At 39.6% G+C, this 15,027-nt stretch overlaps 1 protein-coding gene and 1 long non-coding RNA gene across 2 annotated transcripts; both read right to left on the bottom strand.

The window, feature by feature from the left end:
- Positions 1-597: 597 nt before the first annotated feature.
- On the bottom strand, positions 598-3,266 carry LOC113024012 (uncharacterized). Its single transcript, XM_080302807.1, has 3 exons — positions 2,409-3,266; positions 2,194-2,287; positions 598-1,929 (listed from the first exon to the last, which is right to left on the bottom strand). The coding sequence occupies exons 1-3, from the start codon at positions 2,543-2,545 to the stop codon at positions 1,579-1,581; spliced, it is 582 nt and encodes a 193-aa protein (XP_080158933.1). The 5' UTR covers positions 2,546-3,266; the 3' UTR covers positions 598-1,578.
- Positions 3,267-14,292: 11,026 nt separating this feature from the next.
- Positions 14,293-14,762, bottom strand: LOC145429290 (uncharacterized). The gene is made up of 2 exons (XR_013909533.1): positions 14,625-14,762; positions 14,293-14,542 (listed from the first exon to the last, which is right to left on the bottom strand). It is a non-coding gene; the product is annotated as an uncharacterized LOC145429290 (long non-coding RNA).
- Positions 14,763-15,027: the final 265 nt, after the last annotated feature.

Genomic DNA, 15,027 nt, shown 5'->3' on the forward strand with positions numbered 1-15,027 from the left:
AGTGTTCAGTGTAGAATTCTTTCTTAAGCCAAACACATGTAGCTTTTGAGGATCAGATTGCAACTCACTGCAGTGCATTTCAAAAAGTTCTTTCCCTCGTAAGATGATCTTTGGATCATCCTCAGTATACACACTCTGTGCATCCTGTTTTGCAATTAAACACAAACGACAAAAGTAACGTCCACTGAAAGACTCAACAAAACCCAAAATTGAGTGCATCCCCAAGTTGTCCCCAGTTATCTGACATATAGTGCCATGGACCTTTTCAGATGAGAAGGGTAAATCAATGCCATGGCTCTCCAAAAACTTTATGTCATCAATCAGAGGCTGTAAAATAGGATCAAAGCCGTATTTTTTCACATCTTCTGCATGAAACAATGCAACCAAATGAATGTTCATCAATGCAGAATTTAACTTTGGAGGCAGATTTCTGAGGACAAAATAGATTGCACCAACTTTGTGAACACCACGTTTGGAACCAAGTGGATTAGCAGTCTCAAAGTCATCATAATAAAGCTGAATTTGCAAAGAAGTCTGTGGTTTTGAAAACAATGGATGACTTATAGTAACTCCCATCACAAAAGTCTTCATATCTGTCTTCTTTTGATACACATAGTTTAGCAAGCAGCTCGCAAATATAAGAATTGCGACATATAAATTTGATTGTTTCCAAAATTGGAATGTACACAAAAGTGTCTTTTACTGGTACCTGGTCATAAGTGCCTGATTTTTTTATTTAACCTTGTATCATAGCGTATTCCTAAAGTCTTTTCCACTGGATCCACAATTCCCCATTTTTCACGGAAATATGACTTTCTTTTAGCTTCAGTGTCGAACTTCTCAACTGGATTGTCAAAAGTCTCAAGACATTTTTCCACTGGAGATCTAACAGGATTTTCTGTTGGCACAACGTTCAGTACTTTATGTTTAAACTCACAGTGCAGTCCATCTGCAAAATCTTCCAAATCACAAACAAGTGATGACACAAAACCATTTGCCAAACCACTACCATTGAGTTTACCAATAATTTTAGTGCAAATTGCTTCAGAATTTTTTTTAATTCTTTGACCTGACCTATTGTTTTCAGAACACCCAACCTCTAGGCTCTGAGTAACACTTGTTCCTGCAACTGCTATGTCTGTATCTTGTAATCTGTCAAAATCAGCTTGAAATGACTCTGAGGGTTCTGCATCACCACTTTGACAACAATCTTCATCATGAACACTATTTAAATGTTTTTTTAAACCAGAATATGTAGTGAACTGACGGCTGCAACCATCTTGTGAACAAGCCAACTTAAATTTGGTGCTTGGATAAAAACTGTGACCTAGTCGCAAATGACTTATCAAAGCCTGACTGGTGCTATGCAGAGTTTGACAGATAAAACATTTAAACATGGTTCTCATTCATGGTTCATCATACACACAGGACATAAAGACAGTGCTCAACATTGTTTACATTGCAATGTGATTTTGACCAATATGGGATATAGCCTGACTGCGATGACCAATGATCACATCTTTTACTGTTGCCATCCACATCAGCAAAACAAAAAAAAAGGATTAACAGTTGAAAATATCAAGTGATTTGACTTACTAGTCCTTTGACATCCAAAAAGCGTGGAAATGTTTTGAAGACATCTGCAGTTCTTTGTGGATCATGCACCAGATCCTGGCGATGTTGGAACGTCATTTTCATCTTCTGAAATACACTTGCTTCATCAGGAGAGTGAACAAGAAATGAGATGGCCTCCTTGCAGGCATCTCCATCAAGTTGCTGAGGCAATGTGGTTGCTAATCTTCTGCGCTTAGGCCCTTGTTCTTGATGCACTGGGACTTCCTTCACTGGCCGTTTGGTTGTAGACCTGGACATGGTTTTGAGGCGCCACGCTACATATCCAGTGCCTTTCACTCCGTCGTAGAAATGCTCCTGTCACATTTAAACATAGATGAAAAATAAACATCAAATGCAATCTTACAGACTTTGCAGATTCAGCAAAAAGAAACCCAAGGACTATTATCATGTAACAGGTGCAATACATGTTAAACAACATCCACAATTTCAATACAGTTTTATGACAATAGTTATTACGAAAGAGGAATTAAGATTTTTCTTTTAAATCATTTAGCTGATGTAATTATTCCATGATGAAAACTAAATAATGTGCTGTTTTACAATCACTGCATGACTTACATAGCCGTTTGGAGAAAATGGATCCTTCAATGAGGGAAAGAGTGTAATTATTCCAAGGGCATATTTCTCCTTTTGCTTACGGGAGGGAATTCTGCTATAGAGGAAATACAATTGACAATGTTAAATCAGAAGTATGTGTCTTTACTGCAGTATACATTACAAGAATATTCCATATGGCCCATCTTTACTTTTTTATTAGGTACTATTACTCTTACCCATGTCTCTCAGTCATATCACTTGCCAATATGTTAACAAGCTGCCGCCGGGTGCGGTGGCTCAGTGAATTTTCGGCATTGTATTCTTCAAGAATTTCCTCTCCACCAGGTTTCCTAGTCAAGGCATTTTTAACCATCTGCTCATATAAAAGGGAAAATAATAACAATAAAAACTTGTTTGTCAGTAAAGGTGAAAGTTTAGAGGAATGTCAACAAACCTGTGAAAGACATATCTAGCAAGAAGCACTAACTTATTATTATTATTATTATTATTTTTTTTTTTTTTTTTTACTATTTAATTTGTAAAAATGTGTATACACACACACACACACACACACACACACACACACACACACACACACACACACACACGTAGGAAAATATTTAGTATACACATCCAGAAATGCATACACTATTATATATTGTACATATATTTATTAGTTTCAGGTTGGCCATTCTTGTATTTTGCTCGTTTGTGTTGTTGTGTTTGCACATCTCTGTTGCTTGTGGGGCTCGCACACAAGAATTTCACTCGCATGTGCTGTGCCAGTGTGCCTGCACATGTGATGTGACAATAAAAGTGATTTGATTTGAACTTCTACTAACATTTTTTCATACAGGGCAAGTTGGGAACCACCATGTTTAGAATTTCAATTTGTATAACAATCTACAGTATAAATGGTGTCAACTCAAAAATACAAAAGACATTTTCTGTTCTCAATTACCTCTTTTGCAGCCTCTGACACAGAAACATTTGGTGCAGAACTGTCTTTGCTGGATCTACTGCGGCCTGCAGGAATGCCCTTTTCCCTGAGGTCACTGTCACTTGATGAAAGTGATATAGTGTCCGTGAGGGAAGATAATGTATCCGAGGAGGATGGTGTGGAATGAGCTAAAGGACAAAAATCTTTGGGAGAGATGATTTGGTTAACTTTCTTTAGGCTACTCCACAATGCCATTAATAACACAATTTCAATGTTTATGTTCAGACAACATTCTATACAAATATGACCCAGCCCTGTCCACTGTCATGTATATTGCATGAAGACAGGTCAATGTCATCTGCATCAAGAGCAAAAGAACTTGGCTCTACATTGAGTGGGCTATACTATGAAAATTTAAGTTATGATAACATTTACCTTCATCTGAAATCTTTTCACGTATTGTCAGGCATAGGTCTGGTTGGGCCTCCAGTAACTCCAGAAAAATGTCTTCTTCGACAGCTGTGTCAGTTTCATCGAAAACATCAAGGTCAGCAGCATCCGGAAGTCCAAACTTGGTTTTGGCTTTACAAAAAGATAAGCATAATGTCACCTAAAACGCCTGAAAAACTTTTTTAAAAACTAATTTTGACTTTTTTATTTAGCTAATATTTATTAACAGCTGTTTTACCTGTCTTTAAAATGGTTAAATTAGACAAGTCTGCAGCAACAATATAGGCCTAGGCCTACTGCTCTGTACTGTTTTTAATGTCACACATTAAAATAAAATGTGTTAACATTTAATTTGTTTTTTAAATAGATGAGATGCAAACATGATGAACTGATACATGTGCAACAAATTTTGTTCTGCCAGGTTATCTTACCTTCACTGATGAATTCTAGATAAGTGAATCCTGCGTGCAATTTAATGTACTTCTTTACATTGAGGTATTTCACTTTCAGCAACATGTCTTACAACAGCACCTGGTGGAGAGAAGGGGGCACAGAATATTTTTTACCATATATTTAAACCATAGCTTAAGTGGCAACAAATCCGGACAACTTTAAGAAAATATTAGGCTATACATTGTGTGATGATCTGTGAAGGGGTGACAGACCACTTCAACCTCAGGAACATAATTTGGCTTCCCCCTGCGCACTAAAATAGCTGAACTTGGGTACACAGAAATAGCATCCAATGAATTATCCACCCATCCACATGTTTATAAGACGACAACGGCGATCTTCTCGTCTGCACGCAGGCTAGATACTTAGTTCTGCTATGTTGCGAGTAAATCGCTGTAGCCTACTTGGGGAAAAGCATCTCTGTTTAAACCATGTCAGGATGATAATCCACATAAAATTTCCTGTTGAACGCACACCTGCCTTCATCACGCTTTCACTTATGACAACAAATATCCCTTATACTGTAAATTAATGAGTGCAAGTCTTACATTTATATCGGGAGTTTCTGACACATGCACAGCCGTCTGGCTAGTTGCTACTTTGTGGTGGTTGTTTTGTGACACGACATGCTAGGATTATCAGTGGAGGCGACGTCAACGACCCTCAGTCGTTATACCGCTTTGTCTTAAACACTGGATGGTAGCCTATTTCACTAAAACTGTAGAAAAGGGGAAAATGTTCCCTTAGATAAGCCTACTACAACATGTATGATATATCCTAACCGTTAGCAAGCAATCCATGCACAAACGCAGCGCGCCTTGCTTGGTCACTAACATCTAACAGAATTCCATAACCCCCTGCCACTTCAAAGATTTGTAGGCTAGGCTACTGCTAAACTCGCTGGTAGCACGTGTAATTAGCCTATCTTGACGCTTTCCAAAACTTGACTTGAACGTCTCCATGTGATTGTTTAGTTCACTTTTAAATAGGATATTTCTGAGGCGAACGCATTTGTCTTAGCTGCCAGCTAGGCTACCACAAATTCAAATTTTAACATTACATTTAACATATCCAGAGGATAGCTAACTCCTCCCTCGTTTCATTTAATAAGCATTGAACACTGGAAAGCATTTCTCTTATGACATTAGAACTAACTAGAATTGAGAATTATATTGAGCATGCATTTATTTTCGCTGCAATATTAACTTGTTATAGAGGATAGTTTAGCTACCTAAGCTAACGAATCCCATCTCTTACCGCAGATGAATACACTCCACATTAGGAAAATATTGCATGCTTCTGATAAATAATGTTATAGGCTAGTTAGTTACAATATTTAATAATGATAAAATAACATAGGTCTTGTTGTATAGTTCTTACCTGAACAACCTCCTCGATCTTGACAGCAAACTTCTGGCGGACTCCTCATGCCCATGAGCGCGAAAAACCCGGATGTGGAAATCAACTCCAAATGAGTGTTATAGTATTGACTCTTTGAAATAACTCCGGCTACAGAGCTTTTTCAGCACCGTTAGTGTTACTGTAACTCTCAAACCAACACTTTTCAACTCGAAATTTTTAACACCAGTAATTTTAACTCACATCAACACTTCGGATTTTGCTGTGCAGGCACTCACCTCACAATCTATAATTTCATTATCTGTCACAATACTGCAAGTATTGCCTGCCCTTTGTCTTTTTTACACTCTACTTCTACATGATTATTGTTTTAAAATTAATGGAGAAATTGAATGTAGTTCACTGTAGTATTACAGGGAGACAAAGAGTTATCATGTATTCCTGTGTTTCTTAATTTTAAAAATGAACTCACTATTTTTTTCTTTTATTTATTTTATAGAACAATTCTCAAATAAGGTAGAGATCTACAAAATAGTTGTCCCTCTGGTGGTCATTGGTTCACTGATCATATGTGGGCTGTTGATCTACGGATGGCGATCTCGAGGTGAGTACATGCTCCTCGTTTCCTACCTGATGGATTATACCTCTTTAAATATCCTGTCTTCATCATTTAGAAACTAGTTCATGCATTTATTACTTCTAGGCTGGACTACTGTAATTCATTATTATCAGGAAGTCCCAAAAACTTCCTGAAAAGCCTTCAGTTAATCCAAAATGCTGCAGCATTTTGGATTAACATTTCTCCTGTTTTGGCTTCCCTTCATTGGCTTCCTGTTAAATCCAGAATTGAATTCAAAATCCTGCTCCTCACATACAAGGTCTTAAATAATCAGGCCCCATTTTATCTTAATGGCCTTGTAGTACCATATCACCCTATTAGAGCACTTCGCTCTCGCACTGCAGTCTTACTTGTTGTTCCTAGAGTATTTAAAAGTAGAATGGGAGGGAGAGCCTTCAGTTTTCAGGCCCCTCTTCTGTGGAACCAGCTTCAAGTTTGGATTCGGGAGACAGACACTATCTCTACTTTTAAAATCAGGCTTAAAACTTTCCTTTTTGCTAAAGCATATAGTTAGGGCTGGACCAGGTGACCCTGAATCCTCCCTTAGTTATCCTGCAATCCGGTTGTTCAGTCTGACGTCACTAGCCGTGTCTGGACCTAAACTCCGCTGCAGGTCCATATATCAAACGATCACTATGGCATTACTGAGAGTTGAAAAACTGTCTAAAGTCTTTCATCTTTAATAAAATGATCAGCGTTCTGCTCTACCAGGTGTAACAATTGAGTTTAACATCCAGGCATCCATGAAAACGGAATTTATGACATTTAACGGAGTTAGAAGTTAGCAGGGAGTTAGCTCGCTAGCTTCTATCTAAATACAATATAGCATGTCCTGACTGCCGGGTTTTGGAAACAAATTAAAACGTACAGCTCCGTTATCACTTCCAGCATAAATGAAGACAGAAAACTAAACAGCAGTGATGTTTGTAGGGTTACTGAAGTTGGGCTAGCTGGTATATAATGATGTGCTACATGACCACTAGCGACACAGCTATGTTCAGGAGAACAGGAGCCAGAACAGGAGCACAGAGGATGCAGTCTCCATCGCACTGCACTCTGTCCTCTCACACCTGGACAACAACAACACCTACGCCAGAATGCTGTTTATAGACTTCAGTTCAGCGTTCAATACAATCCACCCCTCACAACTCATCAGGAAACTGACAGACCTGGGCATCAGTTCCCTCATCTGCAAATGGTTACTGGACTTCCTGACCAACCGCCCCCAACATGTCCGGCTGGATAACCACTGCTCATCTACCATCACGATGAACACCGGTGTACCACAAGGCTGTGTGATGAGCCCTTTCCTCTACTCCCTCTTCACCCACGACTGCAGACCTGCTGATGGTTCCAACACCATCATTACATTTGCAGATTACACCACGGTGATTGGCCTCATCAGTGACAACGATGAGGCCGCCTACAGGGAGGAGGTGGATCGTCTGGCTGAGTGGTGCGACAGGAACAACCTGCTGCTTAACACCGAGAAGACCAAGGAGCTCATCGTGGACTACAGGAGGAATGCTGACCCACATCCACCCATCCACATTAAGGGGACGGCTGTGGAGCGTGTGAGCAGCTTCAAGTTCCTGGGAGTCCACATCTCCGAGGATCTCATCTGGACGACCAACTGCTCCAAGCTGGTCAAGAAGGCTCACCAGCGCCTCTTCTTCTTGAGGACTCTGAGGAAGAACCACCTGTCCTCAGACATCCTGGTGAACTTCTATCGTTGCACCATCGAGAGCATCCTGACCAACTGTATAACAGTCTGGTACGAGAACTGCTCTGCCTCGGACCGGAAGGCGTTGCAGAGGGTCGTGAAAACTGCCCTGCGCATCGCCGGAGCACCACTTCCTGCCATAAAAGACATCTACAGGAAGCGGTGTCTGAAAAGGGCTGGGAAAATCATCAAAGACCCCAGTCACCCATCACATGGACTCTTCACCCTCCTGCCCTCTGGGAGGCGCCACAGGAGCCTCCGGACTAAGACCACCAGGTACCGGAACAGCTTCTTCCCCACAGCTGTCAGACTCCTGAACTCTGCCTCCTGACATCTGACCCACGTTAACACACGGACTGAACATACACACACCCACAATGGACAACTGTACCCTCAAACACACAATAATAACATGGAGTGAACCACCACTCTCAACCACTAGCACTTTATATAGCCTCTGTAGAAACTATCTACACCCTAACTTATCTTAACTGCACTACTGTATAGCTCTGTGTAAATAATCATTCTGTACATTCGATAATTTTTAATCCTACAACTGTTTACAACTTGCATAGTTCCCATTTCTGTATAGCTGTATATCTCAGATTCTGTAAAGTTATTTATTTCATATTCTGTATAGTTTTTCATATTTATATCCTGTTCATAGCCTGTACATAGCTTGTACTCACTACAGCCTGTACATACTTATAGTTATAGAACATTCACAACATACTTCATATCGTGTACATTATAACATACCATAATAGACCCATTTCTGGAATATACTTACATATCTATACTATTGCTAATATATATTGTAATATATCTATATCACTAAAGCACTTCTGGATGGATGCAAACTGCATTTCGTTGCCCTGTACCTGTGCATGTGCAATGACAATAAAGTTGAATTCTATTCTATTCTATTCTATTCTATTCTATTCTATGTTAGCATAATATAAACAAGCTAACTTTTTTTTCCACTCGATAAAAGTTAACGTGAGTGTTCTCGGTGGTCAGGAACAAATGTAATTGCATGGCAGGATGCTGTAAAAGGACCAAACTTCAGCCAGGAGAACAACTGAGATAATCCATCCATAATACGAGGTTAGTCATTCATATACTGCTGCATGGGCTGTGCTGTAGTTACATCCTAAGGTTTTAAAAACTGAGCTTAAATAAATGATTAGCGGTAATAAAAGCCGAGGGAGGTCAACAGTGATCACTGACTGTTTTAGGAGCTTTTTGAGATTAAATAGAAGAAAGTACAAAACATTAAACATGTTAACAACACAAAAGCCATATTAAACGCAGACTACTTTAGGCCCGGAAGTAGGATTCGTCGTGTCATCACTGAACAACCGGATAGATGTAGGCTGCTGGGAATTCCCATGATGCATTGAGTTTTTCCTTTCCAGTCACCTTTCTCACTCACTATGTGTTAATAGACCTCTCTGCATTGAATCATACCTGTTATTAATCTCTGTCTCTCTTCCACAGAAGATCTTATTAATTTCCATCTCTCCCCCCGACCGGTCAAAGCAGATGGCTACACCTCCCCTAGTCTGGTTCGGCCAGAGGTTTCTTCCTGTTTAAAGGGAGTTTTTCGTTCCCACTGTCGCCAAAGTCCTTGCTCATAGGGGGTCATATGATTGTTGGGTTTTTCCTCTATATCTATTATTGTACGATCTACTGTACAACATAAAGCGCCTTGAGGCGACTGTTGTTGCGATTTGGCGCTATATACATAAAATTGAATTGAACTGAATAGAAAAATAAATGTAACTATCCAGAATAGTTGATGTTGGAACATATTTGACATTTTATTTGTTTGACCAGCTGTTTAAAGACTCAGTTACAATTTAACTTACCTTAAGGTGCTTGCTAGATGTATGCACTGTAACATTAAGAAATGCCACTAATCAACACATTATTCACCTGTTATTCTAGTGTTAATATTGCCATTCGTAATTTTAAAGCAAAGAAAGTGGGATAATCAGTGGTGAGTGGCTGTAGTTGTTATGTGGTCAGATTCAGAAAACTGTTTTCAAACTTTAATGAGATACTTAAAGACTGCTTTGAGACCACTGACTGGCAGATATTTGAGGATGCAGCTGATGGCAACATTAATGAACTCACAGACTCTGTCAATGGATATATTGGAAAATGCATAGATGATATCATCGCCAAAACCACCGTCTGCAAATAGCCAAATCAGAAACCCTGGGTAAGACATTCATGCTAAGCTCAAGGTGCGGACCTCTGCCTTTAACTCAGGGGATGCTGATGGATAGAAAGCAGTCAGGTATGAAAGTGGAGTCCAGTTACCACAGCCTTTATGCCCGGCGACCATAGCTGGACTAGGCATCGTGCATACCGGGCAAATGCCCAGTGGGCCGATGTGATTTTTCGTATTTATGGGCCGATGGTTTGGTTTTTTGTTTGTTGTTTTGGGATTTTTTGTAACGGTATAAACAATGAAAGGTGGAGAATTGGCCAGATGCTGGGAGATGTGTAAAAATAACTCAGTTGTTTGGTGGTGGCTATGGCAGAGCTTCCACAGAGGCCAGCAGGTGGATGAGGGAAAGGGGAGGCAGGAGGAGGAGAGACCCGAGGCGGCCCCCGGTCCGAGTGTCAGGTGAATTGAACTTCAGGTAAAAAGTTATGACCTGCAGTCTATCTGGGTCAGATATAAACCAAGTTTAGGTGGAGTTTATTTTCGTTGCGTTGACTTTTTACAGTCAGTTACAATAATGCGTACTAGCTAGCATGACAGAGTTTCTATACAGCTGGGGGGGAGTTGCCAACCGTCCCGTAAAAGACGGAATCGTCCCGTAATTAGAGAAAATATTACGCGTTTCGTATTGAGCTGAAAAGGAATGCAGTTTGTCCCGTACTTCAGCTAGAATGGAAAAAAACACAAAGCTGGAATTTTTCTGCGTCTTTATGCTGTCAGCTGCCTCTTCTTCTCTCATTCTCTCCCCTCAAATTTAATTTTCTGTAAATTGCACATCTCTCGTGTTTGTAGCCCACCGTATAACGATAAGAATAAGAACATGCGTCTGTATGTATAAGACAACCAGGCATACCCTGTATTACTGTGATTTATCAGACAGGCCACAAGACCTTTATTCACTTAAACTCTGTAATAAAGAATAAAGTAAAGTCTTGAGCTAAAAAACATCTTTGAATCAAGCCAAGATCAATGAGAGAACCATTACAGCCAAGTCATTTACAAACAATCACACCAGACTAGAAATGAAAGACTTCTGATTTCACTTGGTTGAGTGAGGAAATGTTTGTGTACATATAACACAGTTGTGTTGAGTCCATGCAGTAATTGTAACTCTTGGCACTTTAACAGCATTTATTCTCACTTTAGCTTCTCATGTTTATAATATATCTTGGGGATAGCACCACATTGTTATGTGTTTATGTATGTGTGTGTTAGGGACAATATTCTAAAACACTTCTTCAGTAAAGACTCAGAGAAGAGAAACACACAGAACTTCTTGCTAGCAAGGGCAGCCTCCAGACTGAGACTCGCGCTGAGCTTTGCCCTGGTCTTTATTTATACTTCAGTGGTGTGTGTGTGTGTGTGTGTGTGTGTGTGTGTGTGTGTGTGTGTGTGTGTGTGTGTGTGTGTGTGTGTGTGTGTGATCAAAGGGTCATAAAAGGCACATCCTTGGTCAGGAAGAGGGTAGACCTCCCTCACCCTAGATAACATTGGTGAGGAAGTCAAACAGTTAAAGCACTTAGACTAAAACAGACGTAACTACGTTAATCCTACCATAAAACAATAAAACAAGGTACGAACTTTCCCATGCTCCCAGGGTGTGGGGGCGCATTCCTGGAGTGCACCCCAAGCCTGCAGCCTGTTAGAGATCACACACAATTGATTATATGCCTCTAAGTCTACATGGTTGAATATTTCCTAATACAAATAACTACATGCAGTATTCTACCATATGCAAACTTATATCACTAAAAGATTATACTGACTACTAAATACAATTTTCCATTAACAGTGTGTCAATCTGTGTGTGTTGTTCTCAAATGTTACCAATGGAGCTTAATGATCTGTTTATGGTTTTATAATCCTTTACAAAATATAATACGTTTACTTAGACAATGATATGTAGAACTGTCTGAGACTATGTTTGATGTGTGGTTTGGCAGAGCAGTGAGGAAATGTTGGCCTTGCTGTTATTGTACTTTCTGTTTAAATCAACATTTAATTGTTATTTTGGATTTTTATTGCAATGCATTTGTTATTTTTTTTAAGCCTTAAGTGTCTTTGTTTTTTGTTTATTTTCGTTTTGTTTTTTGTATATAAAATTAAAATTGTAAAATGTCATGTTTCAAAACAGTTTATAAGAAAACAATTCAGAACATTAAAAAATGCAATGTAATGACTATAAAGTTGTACAATAAAACAAAAATGTGTTGCCAATATTTGTTGAACCCTTGTGCTTTGTTTCATATTATATGTATATTGTGCCATATAATTTATTTTAAGCGTAATTGAAGGTGTGGGGACCCTTTGTAATGTAAAGCTCACATGCTTGTTCAAAGTTAATAACTAAGTTTAAAACTAGGGCCACCAGTTTCTACTCTGGTTTAAGTTTCCACATCTGTTTTAAATACTTCTTGCAGCTGGTATCTGAAAAAGCACTGCATTCCTGTTCAGTTCTTATGATTGGAGCATACGTCTTTAGCCAGCATGCAGAATAATTGTGATATGGTACTGTTCAAAATTATCTTAGAGCTTAAACTTGTGATGATATCCTGTTCCAGTTTTTTTTTTTTTACATTCACCTAAGTGACCAGCTGTTTACTTTTTACTAAGCTAAACAAGTTGCTCATTGTTACTGCTGCTCTTAGAGGTCAAATTGTGGTCTACAAGCTTGTTTCTTTGCTCTGTGCCTCTATCTGTGGTGAAACTTGACAATCTGTGGAATCAGCAGTTTAAAACTGATTTCCAGAGTGTGCCAGAGATGAAAAGGAACTTTCTAAGGAAGACCAGCAGTTTTTGATTAAAGTTTCCAGTACTGCCAAGCTACTTAATGTTCAGTATTACATTGGATTTCCATTTAAAGATTTAAAAGTCTGCATGCCAGATAATAGAAGTGTTGCTGAACAATGCCTTCAGAAGCTGAAGAAAAGCTTCATGTCAGATATAATCTGTAAAGGTTATGAATGTGAGAGTGAATGAATAGTGGTATTGTAAAGCGCTTTGGGTGCCTTGAAAAGCGTTATATAAATCCAATCCATTATTATTATTATTATTATTATTATGGAGAAAAAGTCTCAGACAGAAACTTGGAACGCAATGATGGCAGGAAATGATATTTGTCACATCACGGTGTTCTGCATCCACAAAAAATTAGAGTGGTGTTTGACTGTGAAGCAGAGGAGTGTCACTAAATAGCCAGCTTTTAGAAGGTCTTGACTTGACCAGCACATTGATCAGAGTTCTAACAAGATTCCATAGAGAACCTATTGTCATTGCAGCAGACATTAAATCAATTAAACGTTTAAATGTTTCACCAGGTTAAAGTGCCAGAGGAGGATTAAGATGTGTTAAGGTTCCTTTGGTGGCCCGCTGGAGACTTCACTTAAACAATGGTTGAATATAGAACGACAGTACATGTGTTTGGAGCAACATCATCTTTTATCTTAGTGCAAAACTCACATTTTGCACTAAGGAAATGTGCTGAAGATCATAAACTACAGTTTTACCTTCAAGCTGTGGATACCATCTTGAACAACTTTTACGTCGACGATTATCTCAGCTGCCACAGAAGAGGATGCAATAGCTCCCTATCATGAATTCTGTGCAATATGCTTGAAAGCTGGCTTTCTACTCAACAAGTGGATAAGTAACAGTCGTAATGTGTTGGCTGTAATACCTGAACTAACAGAGCAAACGAAATAAAGGGTCTAGACTTGATGCCTGCCCGTAACAGTGATGGGCTTCCAAGGGAAAGAGTTTTGGGTGTGCAATGGTGTGTTGAGCCCAAAGTTCAGAATCACTTTGGAAGATTGACCTTTGACATTGACATGGGATCTTCTTTCTCTCATGGGATCCTCTCTCTGGGATCCTCTCTGCGGTCAGCTCTGATTATGACCCCCTATTGGCACTAGTAATTTGATTGCTAAGAAGATTCTGCAAAAACTATGTCGAAGAAAGATTGGATGGGATGATGCATTACCTAATGTAGTCATGCAGGAACGGATTATTTGGATGCAACATCTCTACAAGCTGGAGGACCTTAAAGTTAATTGTTGTTTAAAAACCAACAGTTTTGGAACTGTGAAAACTGCTATTATGCTATTAAATATTTCATCATGTGTATTATTAATCTATGTAACTACTTCTGTTTTACAATGTCATTAATCAAGAGATGTTGTAAACATGACATGCAATTCCTACATGCCAACAATCGTTTTATTGCATTTAGTTTTAGATGCAGAGATTTCAGTACACACAATATGTGCCAATATTGTCCTTGTTTATTTGTCTGTGAAGGTTTGTCACAACGGGACTGAACGGACTCACGCGCAGGCTCTGAGTAGGGAACAATAAAGGTTTTTATTTACAGAAGCACCAGGTGATCTATTTACACAGTGGGGAAAAGACGGGTTCCAGGAATCCACACACGAACAGGGGGGGGGAAAGACACTTGCAGTCCACACACGCTCCAAAGTCCTCACTCCATCCACGCTCCACGCTCCTCTTCACACTCCACAAGAAACACAAAAGCTCGCTCCAATCCTCACACACTTGATCGCTCAGGTAACACAGGGGTAGGTCCAGGGAAATCTATTCACAGAGAAGCAAAAGGTTACTGTAAGAAGATCGCTAGGGAAACACGAGAACGAACTGAGCTGGGGTTAACACTAACGAGAGTCGGCAACGGTCCAGCGACGAGAAACACAGGGCTGCCGTCTTATGAAGGAGCTGGATCACTCGTAATGAGCCACAGGTGCGTGGGCCAAGGGCAGGAGCCCGCAGGTAAGCTCCGCCCAGGCAGAGGGAGGAGGGAAAGAGGGGAGAGGAGAGAGCAGGGAAAAAATAAAAAAGGAATACAAAACATATGTAGCCGTACTGAGCCGACCGGGTAGGCACAGGGACCCTGACATGGTTCTTGTTTATTTCCATTTCCTAAATCTCATTTCCTCTTTACTCCTATTTGTAAAATACCACAGTATAGCTGCTGTGCATAAAGAAGGGAGCTTTATTTTCTAGTGTAGATATATCATTTCCAGATCTATATTATTTACTTTTATATCCAGCATTTGACCCAA

The sequence above is a fragment of the Astatotilapia calliptera genome, chromosome 6 (genome assembly GCF_964374335.1).
Source record: "Astatotilapia calliptera chromosome 6, fAstCal68.1, whole genome shotgun sequence".
Classification (NCBI taxonomy): Eukaryota; Metazoa; Chordata; class Actinopteri; order Cichliformes; family Cichlidae; genus Astatotilapia; species Astatotilapia calliptera.